This window comes from Bicyclus anynana, chromosome 20 (genome assembly GCF_947172395.1).
Source record: "Bicyclus anynana chromosome 20, ilBicAnyn1.1, whole genome shotgun sequence".
NCBI classification, from domain to species: domain Eukaryota; kingdom Metazoa; phylum Arthropoda; class Insecta; order Lepidoptera; family Nymphalidae; genus Bicyclus; species Bicyclus anynana.
In genome coordinates this window covers 12,325,330-12,346,062 of record NC_069102.1, presented here as the reverse complement: position 1 = coordinate 12,346,062, position 20,733 = coordinate 12,325,330, and the positions used below count along the sequence as shown (strand labels likewise).

Sequence of the window (20,733 nt, the reverse complement as noted above, 5' to 3'; positions counted from 1 at the left end):
ACGATCCATTGTTGAGATTGACAGGGTGACATAGGTGACGTCACGTGACACGGTCACATCACGTTACACGTCGCTTCACGTGACACAGGTGACTTCACGTGACACAGATCACGTTAGTGACACGTCGCTTCACGTGACACAAATGACGTCACGTGTCACGTCTCTTCACGTGTCACGTCGCTTCACGTGTCACAGATGACGTTACGTGTCACGTCGCTTCACGTCACACGCGACGTTCTAGTGCGAGTAAGTGCCCGCGAACAGCACCACGTCGTCATGCAGGATGGCGAACAGGAAGGGATGGTCCGCCTTGAAGTGGATCGGCGGCGGCGGACGGGAGTCTGCGGACACAGGAACACCTACAACACCTAAAAAAAAAAGATATATGTCAAGTAACTCAAAGCTATTCAAAATTATGTTTGCTCTTTCACTGTTCTATCATACGAGTAGGATTGAATAGCGTGACTTCGTGAAACTCGATGTAAACTTTCAACCCCTATTTCACCCCCTTCTGTTAATATTTCGCATGTTTTATATATGTTACGCTTAAAGATCGTAAACGTTCAGCGAGCGGAAAAATAGCTCGCAACTCGTGGTCACAGTAAAAATCCACGAATACTAAAGTATCTAAATTGATAGAATATTCGTAATAAATGTAATTTTTAAGATTGGGAAGTAACACCTATAGGTAGAGACGTCAGTAGGGGCGGCAAAAATTTAACAGCTGGTTTGAAAATTTTACTGGCGGCAATTTTGTAAGTCCGCCACTGGTTACTTACCACAGTGGTTGATTTACCAGTAGGCTAAGTAGGCTGTAGCCTAGGGCGGCAAATTTGACCGAAAAAGCTTTTTCTTTTACAGAAATAAAGAAAATGTATCGATATTATTTTTAATATTTGATGGACCTGCCAAGCTTTAAGCAATGTGTTAAAAAACATTTACTTAGTCGAGGTTACTACAACATTGATGAGTTCCTTAAAGATAAAAGCGCTTAGAGGCCATTGGATCAGCTTCCACCTTCACACAAAAAGTATAACTATAAGAAATTGTAATGTTATCATCAATTGTAAATTATAATAATGTATGATTTTTTAAAAAGAGCAACTGTTGAGTTTCTTGCCGGTATCTTCTCAGCAGAACCTTCCGTACCGGTGGTAGAATCTTTACAAATAGTCAACTGACGTGTCACGACGCTGACGCTTGTAAACTGAGCCTACTTGAAATAAATGATTTTTGATTTTATTTTAGTCCTGTACTACTAAAATTTAAAAAAAAAATTTCAACTTTATTGACTAGGATACCTATCGAATTTCAGAGTTCAGTAGGGGCTGCAAAAATCAATAGCCTACTGGCGGCAAATTTTCAAATCCGGCTCTGACTTACCAGTAAAAGCGCCAGCGCTGGCGCCTTCCTCGTCCACCGTAATGAAAGCCTGTTGCAAGGCGCGCGATACAATCAGCTTCGTATCGCTGACAAGGCCTGGTGCTGGTTCATTGAATATGCGCGACACTCCCACCTGTACATTTTTATAATAGTAACACATTATTGCGACTGGTTTTGGTGGTGGCTTGCACAAGGGTTTCAACTAGGGTAGGCAGACACGTCATCATCAACAGCCGATGCACGTCTACTGCTGGATATAGGCCTCTTGTATGGACTTCCAACAATGATAATAACTGTAAACTGCTGTAACTTTTAGGGCCTTTAATACCCAGTGCCCAGTTAGATAATATTTATGCACATTAGGTATGATCGAGAGATCTGACTGTCTAGGTACAATTTAGGACTTAATACTGCCTTATCCAATCTGGTGGTACAAAAACAGAAGACCAGAAACTAATACGCTCTTTTAAATCACTACTTGATACGTATGCCTAATAAAAAAAACATATATTTCAGTTTCTGAAATGACATAAAATACATGCGAGTTTAAAACCTTCTTTTAGGAGTAAATAGTAGAAAATATTAATTAATTGATTATGAAAACACGGCTAAAACTCACGTGATATTAGGTCGGAGTATGCTCGACTAGTTTCGAACCCATACGAGGCCCTTAGTCATGAGCTGGTTCTTGTATCGCGGCACGATCCAAACTGCCTATATGACCTAATATCACGTGAGTTTTAGCCGTGTTTTCATAATCGATTAATATGAATAACACTTACAATAGTTTAAATTCTAAAATAGTAGAAAATATCTCTGTACCTACTAGAAGAATCCGCTCTTCCATAGCTAGTATACATGGCGAAATAACAGATTTTAAATTTTGCACGTGTGTGTATTGTTGAGTGAATGTCAGAAGAACTTATTCCTCACCTTTGGCAGAAGTTCGTTAAGGTTCAGTTTGGATCTGATCTCAAATTTCGGCAAATCGAGGATCACTTCTGTATTTGCGAAGTTCATCTTGAACACGTCCTCTAGGAGTCCCTTCTGAGCCACCTTGTCCAGTACGCTCTGCAGACCGTCGATCTCCTTGGGCAGAATTATGATCATGCGGAACTGGGACTCTTTGTAGGGTAGTTCTACCAACTGTAAGTAAAAACATATTCACATTACAGCCGATGCACGTTATAGTCATTTGGGTATTATATTATAAAGCTGAAGAGTTTGCTTTAACGCGCTAATCTCAGGAACTACAAGGTCTGATTTGAAAAATTATTTCAGTGTTCGATAGCTCATTTATCGAGGAAGGCTATAGGCTATATTTTATCACCGTATTCATACGGGAACGGGAACCACGCGGTTGAAACCGCGCGGCGTCAGCTAGTTTGGGGAGAAAATGGCTATCCTTTGAGTACTGATAATATTAATCGGAATGTCAGAGAGAGATCGGTTTCGGAAAGATGTCCCCATTGGCTACTTACTTTGTTTTATTACAGTAAGCAGATCCCGTATTTTATTTTAATTCCCATTCCATTTTATCCATTAAATACATTGACCTCTTACTTTTTAATAGATCGATGATTAAATATCATCCATTCCAACCCATGAAAAGCCTATGTCTATACTACTCTGATATCGATTGGCGAAAGGTTTTTTAAAATTGATCTTCTTGGTACGTAGGTAGGTACTTTGGGACCCTATTCATAACAAACGATATATCGTTTGACGATCAAGATCACAAACCTCTTCTTCGATCTTCAGTATATGTCATAAAAATCGTAGAGTCCTTAAAAAAATGTGGACAGAACCGCTGACCCGACCTTGGTCATCGGCTCTGCCAGTTACAATAGGTATGCTATGCTTAACCTCACTAATCGCTTACACAATAGACTACCCTTAATTTTACTATTTTAACCTGGTAGTTGTGGTAGAGGAAGCACATCGAGCAAGTCCCAGGACTTGTGACCAAGGGTGTGGTTTAAAGGCGCCTTTTAACTAGTAAACACTCACCAACCCTGCCCGACATGCTCTCCATGCCCACAGTAAACAATTTAAGATCAATAATTACTTCATTACGAAACATTATCGAACAAAATCACTAACGCGATTGATTGTTAATTTAGTTTCGTTAGAAATGATTAGATTACAAGATAATAAGTCGATTCGAAATAGCTAAAGAGTAAACATGATAATTATTAGGTTTGAGGTTATAGATTTTTCAGTGAGCCAAGCTTCCACGGCGACATATATATCACACTAATATTAAAAAGATATAAACAGGAAGGGAGGAAAAATATTATCATTGCCTCAATAGCTCACTGGACTATTATCACGCCCAGGCTACCGATACCTGACTCTTTTCCGACTAGTAGGAGGGGAATCAGGATATTGGCCAAATTAAAAAAAAATCTTGGTAGCTAACATACCCTGGCGCCCAACTCGGGACTGTCGCGGTAGATCAGAGGCTGCTCCAGGTGCATCATGGGCTTCAGCTCGCTGGTGGATCTGTCCACGTGGAACTCCTGCTCCTTGGTGTTGCTGGCATTAAACGGCACGTGCCAATGACCCTGGGAATACATCACATATTATCTTCTACAGGGCCTTTAGCTAAGTTAGACATAAATTCTCTTTCTACAAACGCTAACGTTTTAAAAACTAAAAAAATATGTCATTATCCGTCATTAGGCCGAAACTGAAGCCACGGCCGAACTTTCACAACAAGAGTTAAAGCTGTAAATAATTACGCAGACATAGGAATCATCAGTCACACATACGATAGCTTGCATAACTCAGACTAATTAGATAAAGACCTGCCTCGCAAGACATTATTTTTCTGTCAACGTACATCATCAACGATCTTATGCGATTATAAACACTGTTTCTAAAGAATCGATGTTTCATAGTTTACAATCGTGTCCGTCGGTTAAAAACCTCCGTAAAAATACCTTTTTGTGTAGTTATATGGTGTAAAAAACGAACAAAAACAGCTAGTTTAGTATAAAATATGTATGAAATCTAAGCTAGTTTTCCTTAAAAAATGGCAGAAAATTTTGTTCGTGAATTTGGGTGCGATACTAGTCCTTATGTATTTAGTCTGAGTTGCATAACAACCATAGCCTATGTAGGTGTCAACAACTGGAGTATGTCGATAAATACAAATAAAAGTAAAGTTTTTCTTGGGGACCCCATCACTGACTGACGGATTTACTTGCTATATATATACATAAATGGCCAAAGAAGAGATGGTTGGATTGTGTGAAAGAGGACATGTGTGTAAAAGGAGATGATGAGTTGACGAGTAATAGAGACGAATGGAAAAGATTGACATATTTTTCCGACCCCAATTAAATGGAATAAGGGTAAGGAGATGATGATATAGAAATTGTCTTTCTTTATTAATTTAAATTTCTTTCGTCAATCGTCTTAATTGCACCTTTTGTAAATTTTTTATTTTTTCATTTTATGATATTAAATTCTTTTGTTACCTTAGTTTTAAGTACCTATGTTATTAAAATTAGATTTAGCAATTACTTTTAAATATAATTAGGATAATGAGCGTCAACTCGCTAATAAACTGCCTGTACAGTTTAGCGAGACTATAGATATGATAAATAATTGTTAAGTCTTATCAACAAAATAAATTAAAAAAAAATCGGTTTCGGTTTCGGTGAGAAAACTAGTTTCGGTCGGACTCTTAATCTCAATGTTACCTGGAAGTAGATGACGTTGAGCAGAGCGACTGCCGCTCTGGCGTCGATGTCGCTCGCGGAGACAGGCTTGGAGATTTTTCCATCTGTTTTCCTTGCCGACTTTAGTCAATGAAAAACAAACATAAATTAAACACAGAGTAACCAGAGAGATTCTTTAGAAACTGCTTGCTGAAGCCGGTGCAACCCATAAAAAAAAGCAAAAGTCACGCGTCTCCTTGACATCCGCATAACACAAACTTTTATACTTAAGACATGGCTGTACGGTATATACCTTTGCCTTTTCCATACGGGAAAGAATAAAGAAAAAAAAACAAACTTTTTTCATAATTTTTTTTTCATTTTAATTTTTTTTCATATTAAAAAATACGAGTAGTCACGACTTGTTCGACGGGATCGCATGGGGAACGTAACGAATCCAAATGAATGAATGAAATTTTATACTATTACTATTGAATAATGTAGCTTTAAAATGAGGGTAATTTCAAAAATGTATGACATTCCGATGTATAATGTTAGGAGCAAACAGGAGAGGCGCCATAATTGGATCTCGCTCCATTCTAAAACTTCGGTCCGGCGTTGGTTGTAGTCAATCTCTAACTTGTCATAGAATAAAAAATAGCTTACCCATTCATTGATAGAATCAGCTGCTGTTTGTGGATCCTCAAAGTTGATATTGTCCACTTCGCTGAGGTAGGATCGCGCTGTGTTGAGGAAATGCTGCTCCAATTTGTATTTGTCGGAGACCAGCACTTTGTTGCAGAGAGTGAGGAAGCTGTGGTCCATAGAGCCGAACCGATAGCTGAGACGGGCGTATCTGAGCTCGAGCTGGGTGAAGAAATATATACCCTCATCTGTTATTTATTTGGGGCTAGCGGACTCTGCGTGAAACTCGATGTTATTTCATCCCCTTCTATGTTTTTCTATTAATGTTTTCGCATGTTTTTTCATCCCCTTCTATGTTTTTCTATTAATGTTTTCGCATGTTTTGGGTAAAAAATTAAAAATGTCATCCGGTCTTTAATTACCCGACTGCAAGATAGGTTATGTTTTTCGAGTGTATCTTGTATATATGTATGTAATATTCTTTATTACCTCATATCTTCCAAACCGCTGAACGGATTTACGTTATTAAGATATCGTTAGATTTGTCTTTATAACCCAAGAGTTCTTAGATAGGTGAAGTTAAAAAAACCCAACGCGACGACTGTGAGACGGTATAAACTCGAGGTGAAAAAAAAAGTTGTTCTTCGATTAATGCGTTATGGGTATCAAATTCAAGAGGTCATCAAAATGATTTCAAAATGGTATGTCATGGCCATATCCAAAAAACCTACAATTAGAAAAACGTTATTAATTATTAATCGTTATAAAAAATACGCGAGGCGGATGACTAGGTAGGCAAGCAGGTTAGGCAGTCGGGTTTTTTTTTAATTATTGACTTGTAACGAACGAACGAACTTTTAACGAACGTTAAAAAAACCTTTTAAATATGTAAGTATAATAAGTATGAGTATGAAGTTAAATGAAGGCCTATTTCCCTGAAATTGAAAATGCAACACTGCTCGAAAAATAGCATCATGTTTTACAAACGGTATCGTGTGAACATATAATTGGCAATGCATTTGTTGTATTTGAAAGCTTTTTTTAACGTCTATTAAAAAAACTCTCGTGCGAATGAGGGCTGGGTATCAACTATCATCACACCACGCAGGCGCAGTTTTGTTATCAAAGAAGTAGGTACACTCAACTCCAAATACCTCACCTCTCTAAAATCGCGTATTCTAAGATATCTCACGAGCTCTTCTCTGTTCTCTCCTTCAGTTCCTGAGCCATAGAGCGATAGCAGGATCAACACCCCCAGAGGAGATGCCACCACGTTCTTCTCTTCTGCGGCGTTGTAGGTTTCCTGTTTATGCAGTTACGGTTTTCATTTAATCTTTTATAGCAGCCTAGCGGACGCCAGCGACTTCTTCCGCGTGGAATTTAGTTTTTCACAAATCCCTCGGGGACCATGGATTTTTACGGGATAAAAAGTGTGTGTGTTAGTCCAAGTTATAATATATATTAATACCAAATTTCAGCTAATTCGGTTCAGTAGTCGAGGCGTGAAAGAGTAACAAACATTCATATTATCAAAATCGTCAGTTTTCGCAAATCTCGGGAAACCATGGATTTTTTCGGGATAAAAAGTAGCCTATGTGTCAATCCAGAGTAAAATCTATTTTCACTACTCTTGCTCAAAAACATTGTCATATTACCACTCCACAGCGGGGCTAAACAAGCATTTCAGCCTCTAGGGGCTAAAGTAATTTTGTTTTTTTAATTCTTGTCTGTTACGAGTACTAGTCATGTACTAGCCTACTATAAAACGGAGGAGGTTTTATTCGAAAATAGAATCATTATAGGTAAGGCCCTGATTGTTTTGAAAAATAAATAAAAAACTTTAAATTAGAATGAAATACAGCCTTCTTGTCTGTGGAATGTGTTCATTTTTTCATTTATTTTTTATTGAGTTGCGAATAGAGAGATTTGAAGACATGGGACATCCTGTACGGTATAATACCTTTGCCTTTCTCTCATGTGAAAGAAAAATAAAATTAAAAAGCGATAATTTAAAAAACAATTGGCGTGTTTTCAAGAATTGAAAACATTCACACTTGAATTTTTTCAAGAAATTCATTGTAAATTTGTGACCGTAACTTACATATTTTTCAACATTAATTGTTATTGTTGTCTTCATCTAGTGAGAATGGTGATCCTAATTTGGAGATGGATGAAATTTTCAATCTGTTACCATCAAAGTCGAGACGGATTTGCTTAAATACCTACCTAGGTAGGTTAGGCTAGGTACCTAGGTGGTGTTGGAGAGAACAACAGTGGGGCTAATCCCATTATAAACTCAGTTTCTATTTAGGCGGCCCTCGCCTTCGTCTCGGACCCTAAAAATACCTCGTATATAATGGGTCTTTTTAGCCCCTTGTATAACAATCTACTATTTCATTCCAAATTTCAGCTTAATCGCTTAAGTTAGCGGCGTTATAGAGTAACAAACATGACGCACATGAGACACAAACGGAACGCAGCGTGTGGTGTGGTTGATATATTTTATATGCTGGCCTCCGGCGCCGCATCTCTACCGCACCGTGTGTCTTCTCCCTTACGGGGCTTTGAGTCATGGGGACTCCTGGGTAGGATTTTTATTTTTTTATGAGTATTCTTTTACTTTCATTAGTAAACCATAGTAGGTGAGTAAGGATAGGGGTAGGGTACAATTTTTTCATACCCCTAATGGGTATGAAGAAATTGTACTTAAGTCGAACTCAAGCGAGGCTTGACCAGATTCGCTAGTAGTAATATAGTCAGGGCTCCGTAGAACATTTTGTACACCTGATTAGTAATTAACTAATTTTTTGTGAGTAGCTTCATCTCGATGAGACGATCAACTTTTTTATTTAAGAAAATTCTTGATTCTGGTTACCAGGAAATGAAAATTTCTGAGAGTCGGAACGAGATAATGTACCACGCAATTTGTAGGTCATTGTGGTTTTAAAGTTGTATAACTATTAATTAATCATAATAGTGTATTATTTAATTATAATTGTGATCCTTTTGGAACTAAACATTATCACTTCTTAATAAGAGCGTACTGTTCCGTACGCTCCATCCAATGGTGTTGTAACGAATACATTCTCGAGTCAGTACGCCACGGAGCGTCGGCATCAGTAATTTTCAATATTATTCAAGAAAATGGCGTCTTATGTTTTTAAATATTTTAAAAACTGTTTACAAAAAGTAAAGAAATAATTGGAGTTTATTTATTAACACTAACAACAATTTACGTAATTGTTGTTAGTGTTATCTTCTATACTTATAATAAATCTGTAGAGAGGTCAATTTTGTACATGAAATATATTTCCAAAATAACTATCAGGGGGTGATTAGTGATCGATGCTGATTCCAAAAATTCAATCAGTAAAATTTTTGTCTGTCTGTCTGTCTGTCTGTATGTCTGTCTGTATGTTGGGAAAACGGGAGAAGTTACTCAATTTTTTAAGCTTCCGTCGCAGGTACAGCCTTAATGGTTAAGGTTACATAGAAATCATGTATGAGGGAAATGTTCTCCTTAAAATTATTAAAAAAAACGCAAGAGCATATATATGTCTATCTTTTATGGTTGACCCACAATAACATGTGTAACTCCTAGCTAAGCAGTTCTAATTATATTTGTCTACTCTTATGTTTTTAACACTATTTTTTATTACCTATTCAATAAAGAAAGAATCATATAAATCGGTAAAGAAACACCAAAGTAATTCATGAAATACGCGACTCGCGGCGGGAGGAATAAAGAGGCGGATAAATAAAGAAGTGCAGCTTTAATGGGTAGGGTAGGGGTAGCGTAGGGTAAGTAGTAGGTAGTTGAAAGTTTACAATGAATTTCACGCGGACGAAGTCGCGGGCGTCCGCTAGTTTTTAAATAAAATACAAATTATGAAAAAAGTTTGTGTATGCGGTCAAGGGGACGCGTGACGTTTGTTACACCGGCTTCACCACGCTGCTTGTAAAGATCTTTACTCTGTGACCTAATGTAACAAAACCATAACAAATGCATCACGTCATTCAAAATTTAAATAGATACGTGACGAAGCTATAAGTCTAAACAAATTAAAAACGTGTTTCTGTTAGCCGTTCTTTAATTTACACCAAGGTCTTCCTAAAATAGATTATTTCGGAAAGTTCTAAGTCCTACCCACAGATTAAAGAATAATACAGAATGAGTCTTTACAAGCAGCGCATTCTGGCCGGTGAAACCCATAAAAAAACGTCATGTTCAACAACAATCTAGTAGAACGATAATGAACTATTTAAGACAATTAAAAAAAAGTGTCAACTAGCCTATTAAATCGATATCAGAATAGACTAATAATCAATAATTACTTATAAAAAAGTACTCCATATTATTTTTTTAATTTTTGTAAACAGATGTTAAAATATTTAAAGACATAAGACTCCATATATCTATACTTATAATAAATCTGTAGAGAGGTCAATTCTGTACATGAAATATATTTCCAAAATAACTATCAGGGGGTGATTAGTGGTCGATACTAATGCCAAAAATACAATCAGTAAAATTTTTGTCTGTCTGTCTGTATGTTCTTTATAGAAACAAAAACTACTCGACGGATTTTAACGAAACTTGGTACAATTATTTTTCATACTTCTGGGCAGGTTATAGTATACTTTTCATCACGCTACGATCAATAGGAGCAGAGCAGTCAAGGGAAACGTTGGGAAAACGGGAGAAGTTACTTCATTTTTTAAGCTTCCGTCGCGTGTGCAGACTTAATGGGTAGGGTAGGGGAAGGGTAGGCTAGGGTAGGGAAGGAGTAGGGTAGGGCAGGGTAGGGGTAGTTAAAAGTTTACATCTACCTTCACGCAGACGAAGTCGCGGGCGTCCGCTAGTCTTGAATAATATTAAAATTACTGATGCTACGCCTTGTGTCGCACTGACTCGAGAATGTATTAGTTTTTAATTGTATTTGGTATGGCTGCAGTTCTGCGGTGCTCCGTGCGCTCTATTTGCCTATTATTCTTTAATCTGTGGTCTTACCTTGAGAAGTTTCATAGAGGCGATGTCAACCGAGTCGCCGGTGTCAGTTCTCGTGTATGGGAAGTAATGGGGATGCACTACACCCACCATTGACACTTAAAAAAAAATTCTTGATTTTTTTTCCAAATTTGTGCATTGTCTGCCAGCGTGGTGGACTAAGGCCTAACCGCTCCCATTCTGAGAGGAGGCTCGTGCTCAATAGAGGCATATAATGATGATCGTTGCAAAAAAAAAATTTGTTAAATTAAGTATTCTGTGCTAGATGTCTAAAGTAGGTACTTAATATTAAAAAAAAATGTCAAAGTATAATTCAAGATGAATTCAAGTCACATATTTATTTTTTAATCTCGTTAATCATTATGTCGTCGTTATCAACCCATATTCGGCTTACTGCTGAGCTCGAGACTCCTCTCAGAATGAGAGGGGTTAGGCCAATAGTACACCACGCAGGGCCAATGCGGATTGGCAGACTTCACACACGCAGAGATTAGAACCCACACCCTCCGGAATCGGAGGCAGAGGTTATACTTATCCACGCCTATCATTACGTAGATCTATTAAATATAAAATACTAGCGGACGCCCGCGACTTCGCCTGCGTGAAACTCGATGTAAACTTTCAACTACCCCTACCCTACCCCTACCAGTAAAAAAAAAAATTAAAAAAAAAGTAAAAAGTATCCTATGTCCTTCTCCTGGCTCTAAACAACCTCCCTGCCAATTTTCAGCTAAATCGGTTCAGCCGTTCTTGAGTTATAAGTGGGGTAACTAACACGACTTTCTTTTATATATATATATATATATATATATACATATATTGTAGGAAATAAATCGAGATTCATAATATTATATTGTGTCTTATTTACCGATCTATAAAAGTAATATGAAATATTGTAGGACATACATTTTGATTTATTGATTTTATGGCGTGGTAACACCAAAATTAAATGAAAAGATAATCAGATAAACGAATTAATTAACTAAATGAATGTAAACATACCCAGTAACAGCAGAGTCCGTGTAGCCATGTTGTCGTCTCAAATGATGGAATCCAACTGTGCCGTGAACTTGAGGATCACCTTATATTTTACGATTCGTAAGACATGTTTATCCTTATGCGATGTCCAGGCTTATCTCGTTTTATGAAGGACTAACGGAAGCCCGCGACTTCGTCGATGCTCGTCACATCCCCGCACGCACGATTTCACACCCGCGCAGTCTTTCCCCCTGTCATCCGCATATCATGCGAGTGTTATCAACAAACATGCCAGACTATAGTTATTAGGATAAGTTAGCTTATTAGGTAGATATAGGCAATACACACGAAAATCTGGTTATCGTGATGAATCATCCAATGGAATACTTATATTATTTTTTGAAGACTGCACGAAGTAGGTATTCATTCGTTCGGTTAGGCCTGCTTGTCTTCTTTTCTTATTGTTTTTATATAGTTATGTACGTAGACAAGAATATTTTATTATTTTCCCATTTATGAGTAGGTAAAACCAAATTGTCAAACAATCATTCTCAGATTTATAAACGGTAAAACGTTCCAGGAATAACTTTTATTAAAAACACAATAACAACCTGTCTGCGAAAGCATTATTATTGGTATTCTGTGTTACAAGTACCTATAACAAAATTAAAAAACCGGCCAAGTGCGTGTCGTGCCACGCGCAGCGCAGGGTTCCGTAGATTAAATTATCACTTTAAAGTTTTAAACCCTTATTTATTGCACAAAAATACCAATAACGATACCCCACACCATGAGATAGACAGTAAAAAACATCCTCACTTTGCATGAAGAGAAGGAACCTCAACCAATTTTTATGAGCTTGTTACCACTTTATAGACATAATTAATATCAGCTTTCTAGTTCTTACAGACTGAGTTATTTTACCTACTTTCGTGCTCCGAGTACGTTGTTTAAGTAGATCGATTATAACGGATTCCTTGTGGACTACGGAACCTTAAAAACCGAAACATGAAGCAATAAATAAAAAACGAAAAAAAAAATGACTCATTTTTACAAATTGTATGTATTTCCAAGTAGGTAATTACATGTGTAAACAAACTTTATATCTACCGTTGGTTAAAAGCACCGTGTTAGCACGATTACGTTACGTGTCACGTCGCTTCACGTGACACAGGTGATGTGGCGTGACACGTCGCTTCACGTGACACGTGACGTGCTAGTGCGAGTAAGTGCCCGCGAACAGCACCACGTCCTCATGCAGGATGGCGAACAGGAAGGGATGGTCCGCCTTGAAGTGAATCGGCGGCGGCGGACGAAAGTCTGCGGAAACAGGAACAGCTACGAAACCTAAAACATAAAAATATTAACACAAACCTATTTGATAATCTAAATCTTATACAAAAATAATTACGAACTCGTGGGCGTGCGCTTGTAATTTATATTTAGTTATTAGATATATTTCTAGATAGTTCTTTCGCCATTCTATCACGGGACTTTCAGACGTAGCAGAAGCCTCTAGTCACGTAACAATATCGACTCTCCTTCTACAAACGTTAACGCTACGAAAAAAAATGCATGGGAATGACATTTGGATTCATAGGAAGCGTAAAGATAGGTTTGGTTTTTCATTCTACATAATTTAAACGAATGCAATGCAATGATCTGCCCTACCACAATTTTGCATATCACCTCTAAAATGAATATCTTGAAGTAAAATAAAAATAGGCGTTTGACTAGAATAGTCAATGCAGGTACAACCTGACTTGCAAGTTATGTTCATATCTTACATTTTCTTTTTAAAATAAATCTTCTCGTATGACGAAATATATAGTCCTCAAAAGTAGTCTGTAGACGCGGGTTTTTTATTCTTTCATAACTGAAAGAGAAACAAGTTGAAGAAGTTACCTACCAGTAAAAGCTCCAGCAGTGGCGCCTTCCTCGTCGATCTTAACGAAAGCCTCCTGTAAGGCCCGCGCTACTGCCACACCATAACCCTTCACTATGCCCGGTGCTGCTTCCTCGAAGATGCGCGACACACCCACCTGTACATTTTAATATCAATAATAATGTAATAAGTAGTTGAGAGTACAAGAAGCCTGATCAGAAACATCAGCGACTTCGTTCTTGTGGAGCGTGGACTTCGGATTTGTGAGTAGGTATGTCCAGAGAGCGATGAAAAATTAGCAATACCTTTAAAATATTGTGAATCTGCATAAGTTGACTAAAATACTGGCGACACGGCCTTATTTTGACACATTTATGAATACCTTAATCATAATCACCAAGATAACTCGATCTGAGCAGATTCTGGGTCCTCGGGACAATTTAGGATTTCATTATTGCTTTAGATCTGGTCTGTCGCCAGGAATCATGCTGCGTGGAATTATTCTGGTCACAGAATACATAATAGTACAAGCTTACGAGTCAATATTATATATTAGCTTGTTACCGTATGATATTGGAACGTCACCTAACATAAGATGATTTCGCATAATTTGCATATTTATTTTTCGGTAAAAAAGTAAATGGCATCCAAAACCAAGTTTGTTCCTTTGTCAATTTACCTAAACAAATGGCAGTATCAGAAGAAATTGTTCTCACCTTTGGTAGAAGGTCGTTAAGGTTCAGTTTGGTTTTGATTTCAAATTTCGGCAAATCGAGGACCACTTTCGTATTTCCTGAGTCCATCTTAAACACATCATCTAGGATACCATTTTCAGCCACCTTGTCCAGTACGCTCTGCAGACCATTGATCTCATTGGGCAGGATTATGATCATGCGAAACTGGAACTCTTTGTAGGGCAGTTCTACCAACTGTGAATATAAAATTTCTCAATAAAAATTCTTTAGATAGACAAAAATGCACTCTGAAAAAATAATCGTCTTTAACAAAACACCTTCGAAAAAAACTGGGTTTAGGGGATTTATCCCCATTTAAATATATTTCATACTACAATAGATCTGTTGAAAAGTCCGAGTTTATTGGAGTTAATCAGTGCTTAGACAGATTTAAATAAATGATCTTAGACAGAATTTTCTCAGCTACGTACCCTGGCGCCCAATTCTGGACTGTCGCGGTAGACTAGAGGCTGCTCGAGATGCATCATGGGCTTCAGCTCGCTGGTGGATCTGTCCGCGTGGAACTCCTGCTCCTTAGTGTTGCTGGCATTGAACGGCAAGTGCCAATGACCCTGGGAATACATCCTCGATCGTTAGGTTAAGTACTTTCAGAGAGATAGTAGGGAAGTATCAAGGGATGTTCTCTTCATCTTTTCTCCGAGCCTTAAATGTAGAGTTCAAGGGAGTGTGGTGATACGGGTGGTATTAGGACATCACGTATTGGCGAAAAGCATAACTTGATGAGTTGTCAACTCATCTCCCTTAGAATATTGGCTTTCTAACTGGCCCCATAAAATTCCCCCGTGAAAGAAAAGCAGCCCTGATTTATGAAAGCCCCTCAGGCTTCTCAAAAAGCACTTCTCGGTAGGTAGTTAGAGTTACAAGTACCTTTTCCGTAGCTTTAGCTTATTGACCAACTTCTAAGGTTCTATGTTCGGTTGTATTATAAATGATTCCAAATGGAACAAGGCCTTATGCGAAAAGCTTGAACTCTCTTGGAGGAGGAAAACAATGTTACCTGGAAGTTGATAACGTTGAGCAGAGCTACAGCCGCCTCGGGGTCGATGTCACTCTCTGAGACGGGATTCGAGATTTTTCCAGCTGTTTTTCTTGCGGACTATAATTAAAAAAATATTTACAAACTAGCGGACGCCCGCGACTTCGTCCGCGTGAAATTAGATGTAAACTTTGAACTATCCCTACCCTACGCTACTCTTCCCCTACCCTAGTCACTAACCCTACCCTACACTACCCATTAACGCTGCACACGCGACGGAAGCTTAAAAAATGGAGTAACTTCTCCCGTTTTCCCAACATTTCCCTTCACTGCTCTGCTCCTATTGATCGTAGCGTGGTGAAAAGTATACTATAACCTGCCCAGGTGTATGAAGAATAATTGTACCAAGTTTCGTTAAAATCCGTCGAGTAGTTTTTGTTTCTATAAAGAACATACAGACAGACAGACGAAAATTTTACTGATTGCATTTTTGGCATCAGTATCGACCACTAATCACCCTCTGATAGATTTTTTGGAAATATATTTCATGTACAGAATTGACCTCTCTACAGATTTATTATAAGTATAGATTAAGTGCAATAAAAATGAAACATAAAAAAGGTATTTGGTTAATTGACGGAATAGTGAACATCTTGGTCCCTTGGTCTTGGTCCGATTGTTTAATCTCAATGAGTGCCTAGAGTTTAACTAGTCTACCCATAGAACCGTGATTACCTCTGCCTTCCGCCGAATCGGAGGGCGTAGGTTTGAATCAGGTCCAAGCCATGGACCTCACGTGTCACAATCGGTGAAGGAAAAATATTACAACAACACATCTGTGGAAACAGAAACTTGAGAATTTTCTTAATTCTCTACGTGTGTGAAGTATGCCAATCCGCATTGGTCCAGCGTGGTGGACTATCGGCCTAACCCATTCTGAGATGATTCGTACTCAACAGTGAGCCAAATAAGGGTTGTTATCTGATAATGATGACCCTTAGATGTAATAATATACCTATAATGCTGCAAATTGCAATCCTACTGTTTCAGTCTTTGGCAAATCAATTATTAATAATTAATAATTATTATAAATTGTATAAAGGTAATAATAATGTCGGTATAAATTGTTGTTACCGCACGTAATTTGCTGTTTATTTTTCTGGCAGCAAGTAGGTAACAGTGGTTATGTAATTTAAATGATACGTTAACCTACGTTGAACTCTAATGTTTGCAAACATAATTTTTATCTTTAAGTTTTAATTGATAAGTATATCACTTAAGTTTATATAAACGACTTAAATTAAGGAAACTTTAGAGTGTAATCACTGTCAGATTACACGTGTATAGGCAAATTTACAAAAAACCGGCCAAGTGTAAGTGGCCTCATACACAAGGGGTTCCGTAAAAACTTAAAATTACAATCATAAACTATTAAACCTTTATATTATTAGGTATTCTATACAATATCTGATGCGCAACCGATAATGCACCCATGTGTGACGTATGATGTAGCGAAGGCTGCAATTTTTTAATAAGTAAGCCGATCATGTATTTTGGCTAAGTACTTGATTACGTTAAAACTCGAATCAACAGAAAAACAACAATACGCTGAGTGATCCAGTCTTTTTAAATTACGAAAAAATGGATTAGGTTTTCTAATTGATACTAAAGATACATTTATGTGAATCATGACAACGAAGTGACTATAAATTTGATTTTATTTACCCATTCATTAATAGCATCAGCGGCCGCTTTAGGATCCCCGAAGTTGATGTTGTCGACATCACTGCGATAGTAGTGTGCTGTGCTGAGGAATTGGTATTGTAAGTCCAGTTTGTCGGAGACCAGCACCTTGTTGGCGAGAGCTAGGAATTTGGGGTCCATATAGTCGTACTGTTGGCAGAGGCGTGCGTAGGATCCCTCTAGCTGTGGATTTAAAAATCAGAGGTATTTAATGACTTATACTTATCGCCCTTTGACATTAAAAATCTTTGAACATGAAAGTTTAAGCAAAAAGTTAATAAGGTACTAAATTTTATAAGCATGTGGCTACTTTCCATCAGTCGTGGTATAAAATGTAGGTACCTACATCTATATTTTACATACAATCCGTCAAATCTCACCTCACTATAATCGTGTGCTCCGAGATATCTCACGATCTCATCTCTGTTTTCTCTGGCAGCTCCGGAAGCGTAGAGAGACAGCAGTGTGAGTACGCCGAGAGGAGATGCGACCACGTTCTTGTCTTCAGCGGCGTTATAGGTTTCCTGTTCACACATTATTGGTTAATAATTTTGGTTTTTACACTTGCGTCTTTGGTCCAGTGATGCGGCTATGGATCATGATCGTTGAAGCACTGGCCTAGTGCTTGAACTATAAAATATTAAGTTTTTCTTCCCAGAAATTCAGAGAAAGTCCGGAGTTGGAAAGTCGGTGGTTTTACACGTGTCACGGAGTTCTCCTTACACTGTCGGTCCTAGACATCATCACAAGCTCGCATTGCAGTAGCGTTGTGGATTTGAGCTCTAATCCACTTTTCTATGAGGATAAAGGAAGGGATTGGCTATGCAAATAGTCTGAAAATGATGAAAATTTGAATTTGCAGAAACATTTTTGTGAGATGCAAAGCCTTCATCAGTAGGTATACTTATACATAAAGGTATTATGTATAAGTATACCTACATTACATTAAGGTAGGTACCTATTTAATATACTCTATATTACAGCAGTTTACCTTACCTTGAGAAGTTTCATAGACGCGACGTCCACCGAGTTTCCGGTGGCAGTTCTCCTGTATTGCGGGAAGCTGCCGAAGAACTGGGGATGCACTACGCCGGCCATTGCGACTTTTGAAGAAATTAATTTAATTATTAAAATATTAGAAAAAGATTTATTTTAGTATAATTTGGGAAGACACACACCTTCCTTCTTTATAATTCTTCATAATTTCATTATATCTATACTAATATTATAAAGAGGTAAAGTTTGTAAGTTTGTCACATTTTTTAAATGGGGTAATCTTCGGAACTACTGGTCCGATTTTAAATGTTCTTTCACCAGTAGAAAGCTGCATTATCGGGGAGTGCTATAGGCTATATTTTATATTGGTATCATATATATTAGCCGAGTTATCATAGTTTTTGTCATACAGGTCGGGCTAAAAATCCTCTTAAACAGACTTATTCGCATGCGCTGCCTTAACTATTGTGTAAAATTGAAATTAATGTATGGAGGAATAAATATTAGCAGATATAGTACCTTATGTGTTTTTTATATACTTAGGTTTATGTCATTATTTATACAACTAAAATTTAATCCTTATTAAAATAAATTATTTAATAATCACAAGGATATTATGGAGATAAGATTTGCCCTTTACAGTATGTTAATTACTTAAATAGTTTCGGAGATAATACAAAATTTCTAAAAGACGCAGAAATTCCGCTATATGACGCCCGGCGCTTTCATTTACGTAGTTCCCGTTCCCGTGTGAATATGGGGATCAAACATAGCCTATGACACTCGCAAATAACGTAGCTTTCTATTGGTAAAACAATTTTCCTAATTGGTCCAGTAGATCCAGAGATTACCTCCTACAACCACACGAACTTTACCTCTTTATATTATTAGCATAGAAGTCTCTATTTCTCTTGGTCATACCACCACTCTCGAAGGACTGGACCGATTTTGGGTAGGAGTAAGATAGAGAAGTTACAGGGTAGGGTAGGGTACGGGTAGGGAAGCGTAGGGGTAGTGTAGGGGTAGGGTAGGTTTAGGGCCGGGTTTAGGGTAGTGGTAGGGTAGGGGTAGAGGTAGGGTAATGGTAGGGTAGAGGTACGGGTAGTTGGTTAATAATTTTGGTTTTTACACTTGCGTCTTTGGTCCAGTGATGCGGCTATGGATCATGATCGTTGAAGCACTGGCCTAGTGCTTGAACTATAAAATATTAAGTTTTTCTTCCCAGAAATTCAGAGAAAGTCCGGAGTTGGAAAGTCGGTGGTTTTACACGTGTCACGGAGTTCTCCTTACACTGTCGGTCCTAGACATCATCACAAGCTCGCATTGCAGTAGCGTTGTGGATTTGAGCTCTAATCCACTTTTCTATGAGGATAAAGGAAGGGATTGGCTATGCAAATAGTCTGAAAATGATGAAAATTTGAATTTGCAGAAACATTTTTGTGAGATGCAAAGCCTTCATCAGTAGGTATACTTATACATAAAGGTATTATGTATAAGTATACCTACATTACATTAAGGTAGGTACCTATTTAATATACTCTATATTACAGCAGTTTACCTTACCTTGAGAAGTTTCATAGACGCGACGTCCACCGAGTTTCCGGTGGCAGTTCTCCTGTATTGCGGGAAGCTGCCGAAGAACTGGGGATGCACTACGCCGGCCATTGCGACTTTTGAAGAAATTAATTTAATTATTAAAATATTAGAAAAAGATTTATTTTAGTATAATTTGGGAAGACACACACCTTCCTTCTTTATAATTCTTCATAATTTCATTATATCTATACTAATATTATAAAGAGGTAAAGTTTGTAAGTTTGTCACATTTTTTAAATGGGGTAATCTTCGGAACTACTGGTCCGATTTTAAATGTTCTTTCACCAGTAGAAAGCTGCATTATCGGGGAGTGCTATAGGCTATATTTTATATTGGTATCATATATATTAGCCGAGTTATCATAGTTTTTGTCATACAGGTCGGGCTAAAAATCCTCTTAAACAGACTTATTCGCATGCGCTGCCTTAACTATTGTGTAAAATTGAAATTAATGTATGGAGGAATAAATATTAGCAGATATAGTACCTTATGTGTTTTTTATATACTTAGGTTTATGTCATTATTTATACAACTAAAATTTAATCCTTATTAAAATAAATTATTTAATAATCACAAGGATATTATGGAGATAAGATTTGCCCTTTACAGTATGTTAATTACTTAAATAGTTTCGGAGATAATACAAAATTTCTAAAAGACGCAGAAATTCCGCTATATGACGCCCGGCGCTTTCATTTACGTAGTTCCCGTTCCCGTGTGAATATGGGGATCAAACATAGCCTATGACACTCGCAAATAACGTAGCTTTCTATTGGTAAAACAATTTTCCTAATTGGTCCAGTAGATCCAGAGATTACCTCCTACAACCACACGAACTTTACCTCTTTATATTATTAGCATAGAAGTCTCTATTTCTCTTGGTCATACCACCACTCTCGAAGGACTGGACCGATTTTGGGTAGGAGTAAGATAGAGAAGTTACAGGGTAGGGTAGGGTACGGGTAGGGAAGCGTAGGGGTAGTGTAGGGGTAGGGTAGGTTTAGGGCCGGGTTTAGGGTAGTGGTAGGGTAGGGGTAGAGGTAGGGTAATGGTAGGGTAGAGGTACGGGTAGGATAGGGAAGTGGTAGGGTAGGGGTAGG

At 37.8% G+C, this 20,733-nt stretch overlaps 2 protein-coding genes across 2 annotated transcripts; both read right to left on the bottom strand.

The window, feature by feature from the left end:
• Positions 1-145: 145 nt before the first annotated feature.
• LOC112047662 (antichymotrypsin-1) lies at positions 146-11,866 on the bottom strand. Its single transcript, XM_052887886.1, has 9 exons — positions 11,707-11,866; positions 10,708-10,802; positions 6,856-6,999; positions 5,718-5,918; positions 5,094-5,192; positions 3,810-3,950; positions 2,317-2,529; positions 1,384-1,516; positions 146-368 (listed from the first exon to the last, which is right to left on the bottom strand). The coding sequence occupies exons 1-9, from the start codon at positions 11,732-11,734 to the stop codon at positions 238-240; spliced, it is 1,185 nt and encodes a 394-aa protein (XP_052743846.1). The 5' UTR covers positions 11,735-11,866; the 3' UTR covers positions 146-237.
• Positions 11,867-12,797: 931 nt separating this feature from the next.
• On the bottom strand, positions 12,798-18,139 carry LOC112042942 (antichymotrypsin-1). The gene is made up of 8 exons (XM_024078169.2): positions 18,038-18,139; positions 17,422-17,565; positions 17,024-17,224; positions 15,320-15,418; positions 14,733-14,873; positions 14,284-14,496; positions 13,592-13,724; positions 12,798-13,029 (listed from the first exon to the last, which is right to left on the bottom strand). Exons 1-8 carry the CDS (start codon positions 18,137-18,139, stop codon positions 12,899-12,901), a joined length of 1,164 nt encoding a protein of 387 aa, XP_023933937.2. The 3' UTR covers positions 12,798-12,898.
• Between the last annotated feature and the right edge of the window lie 2,594 nt (positions 18,140-20,733).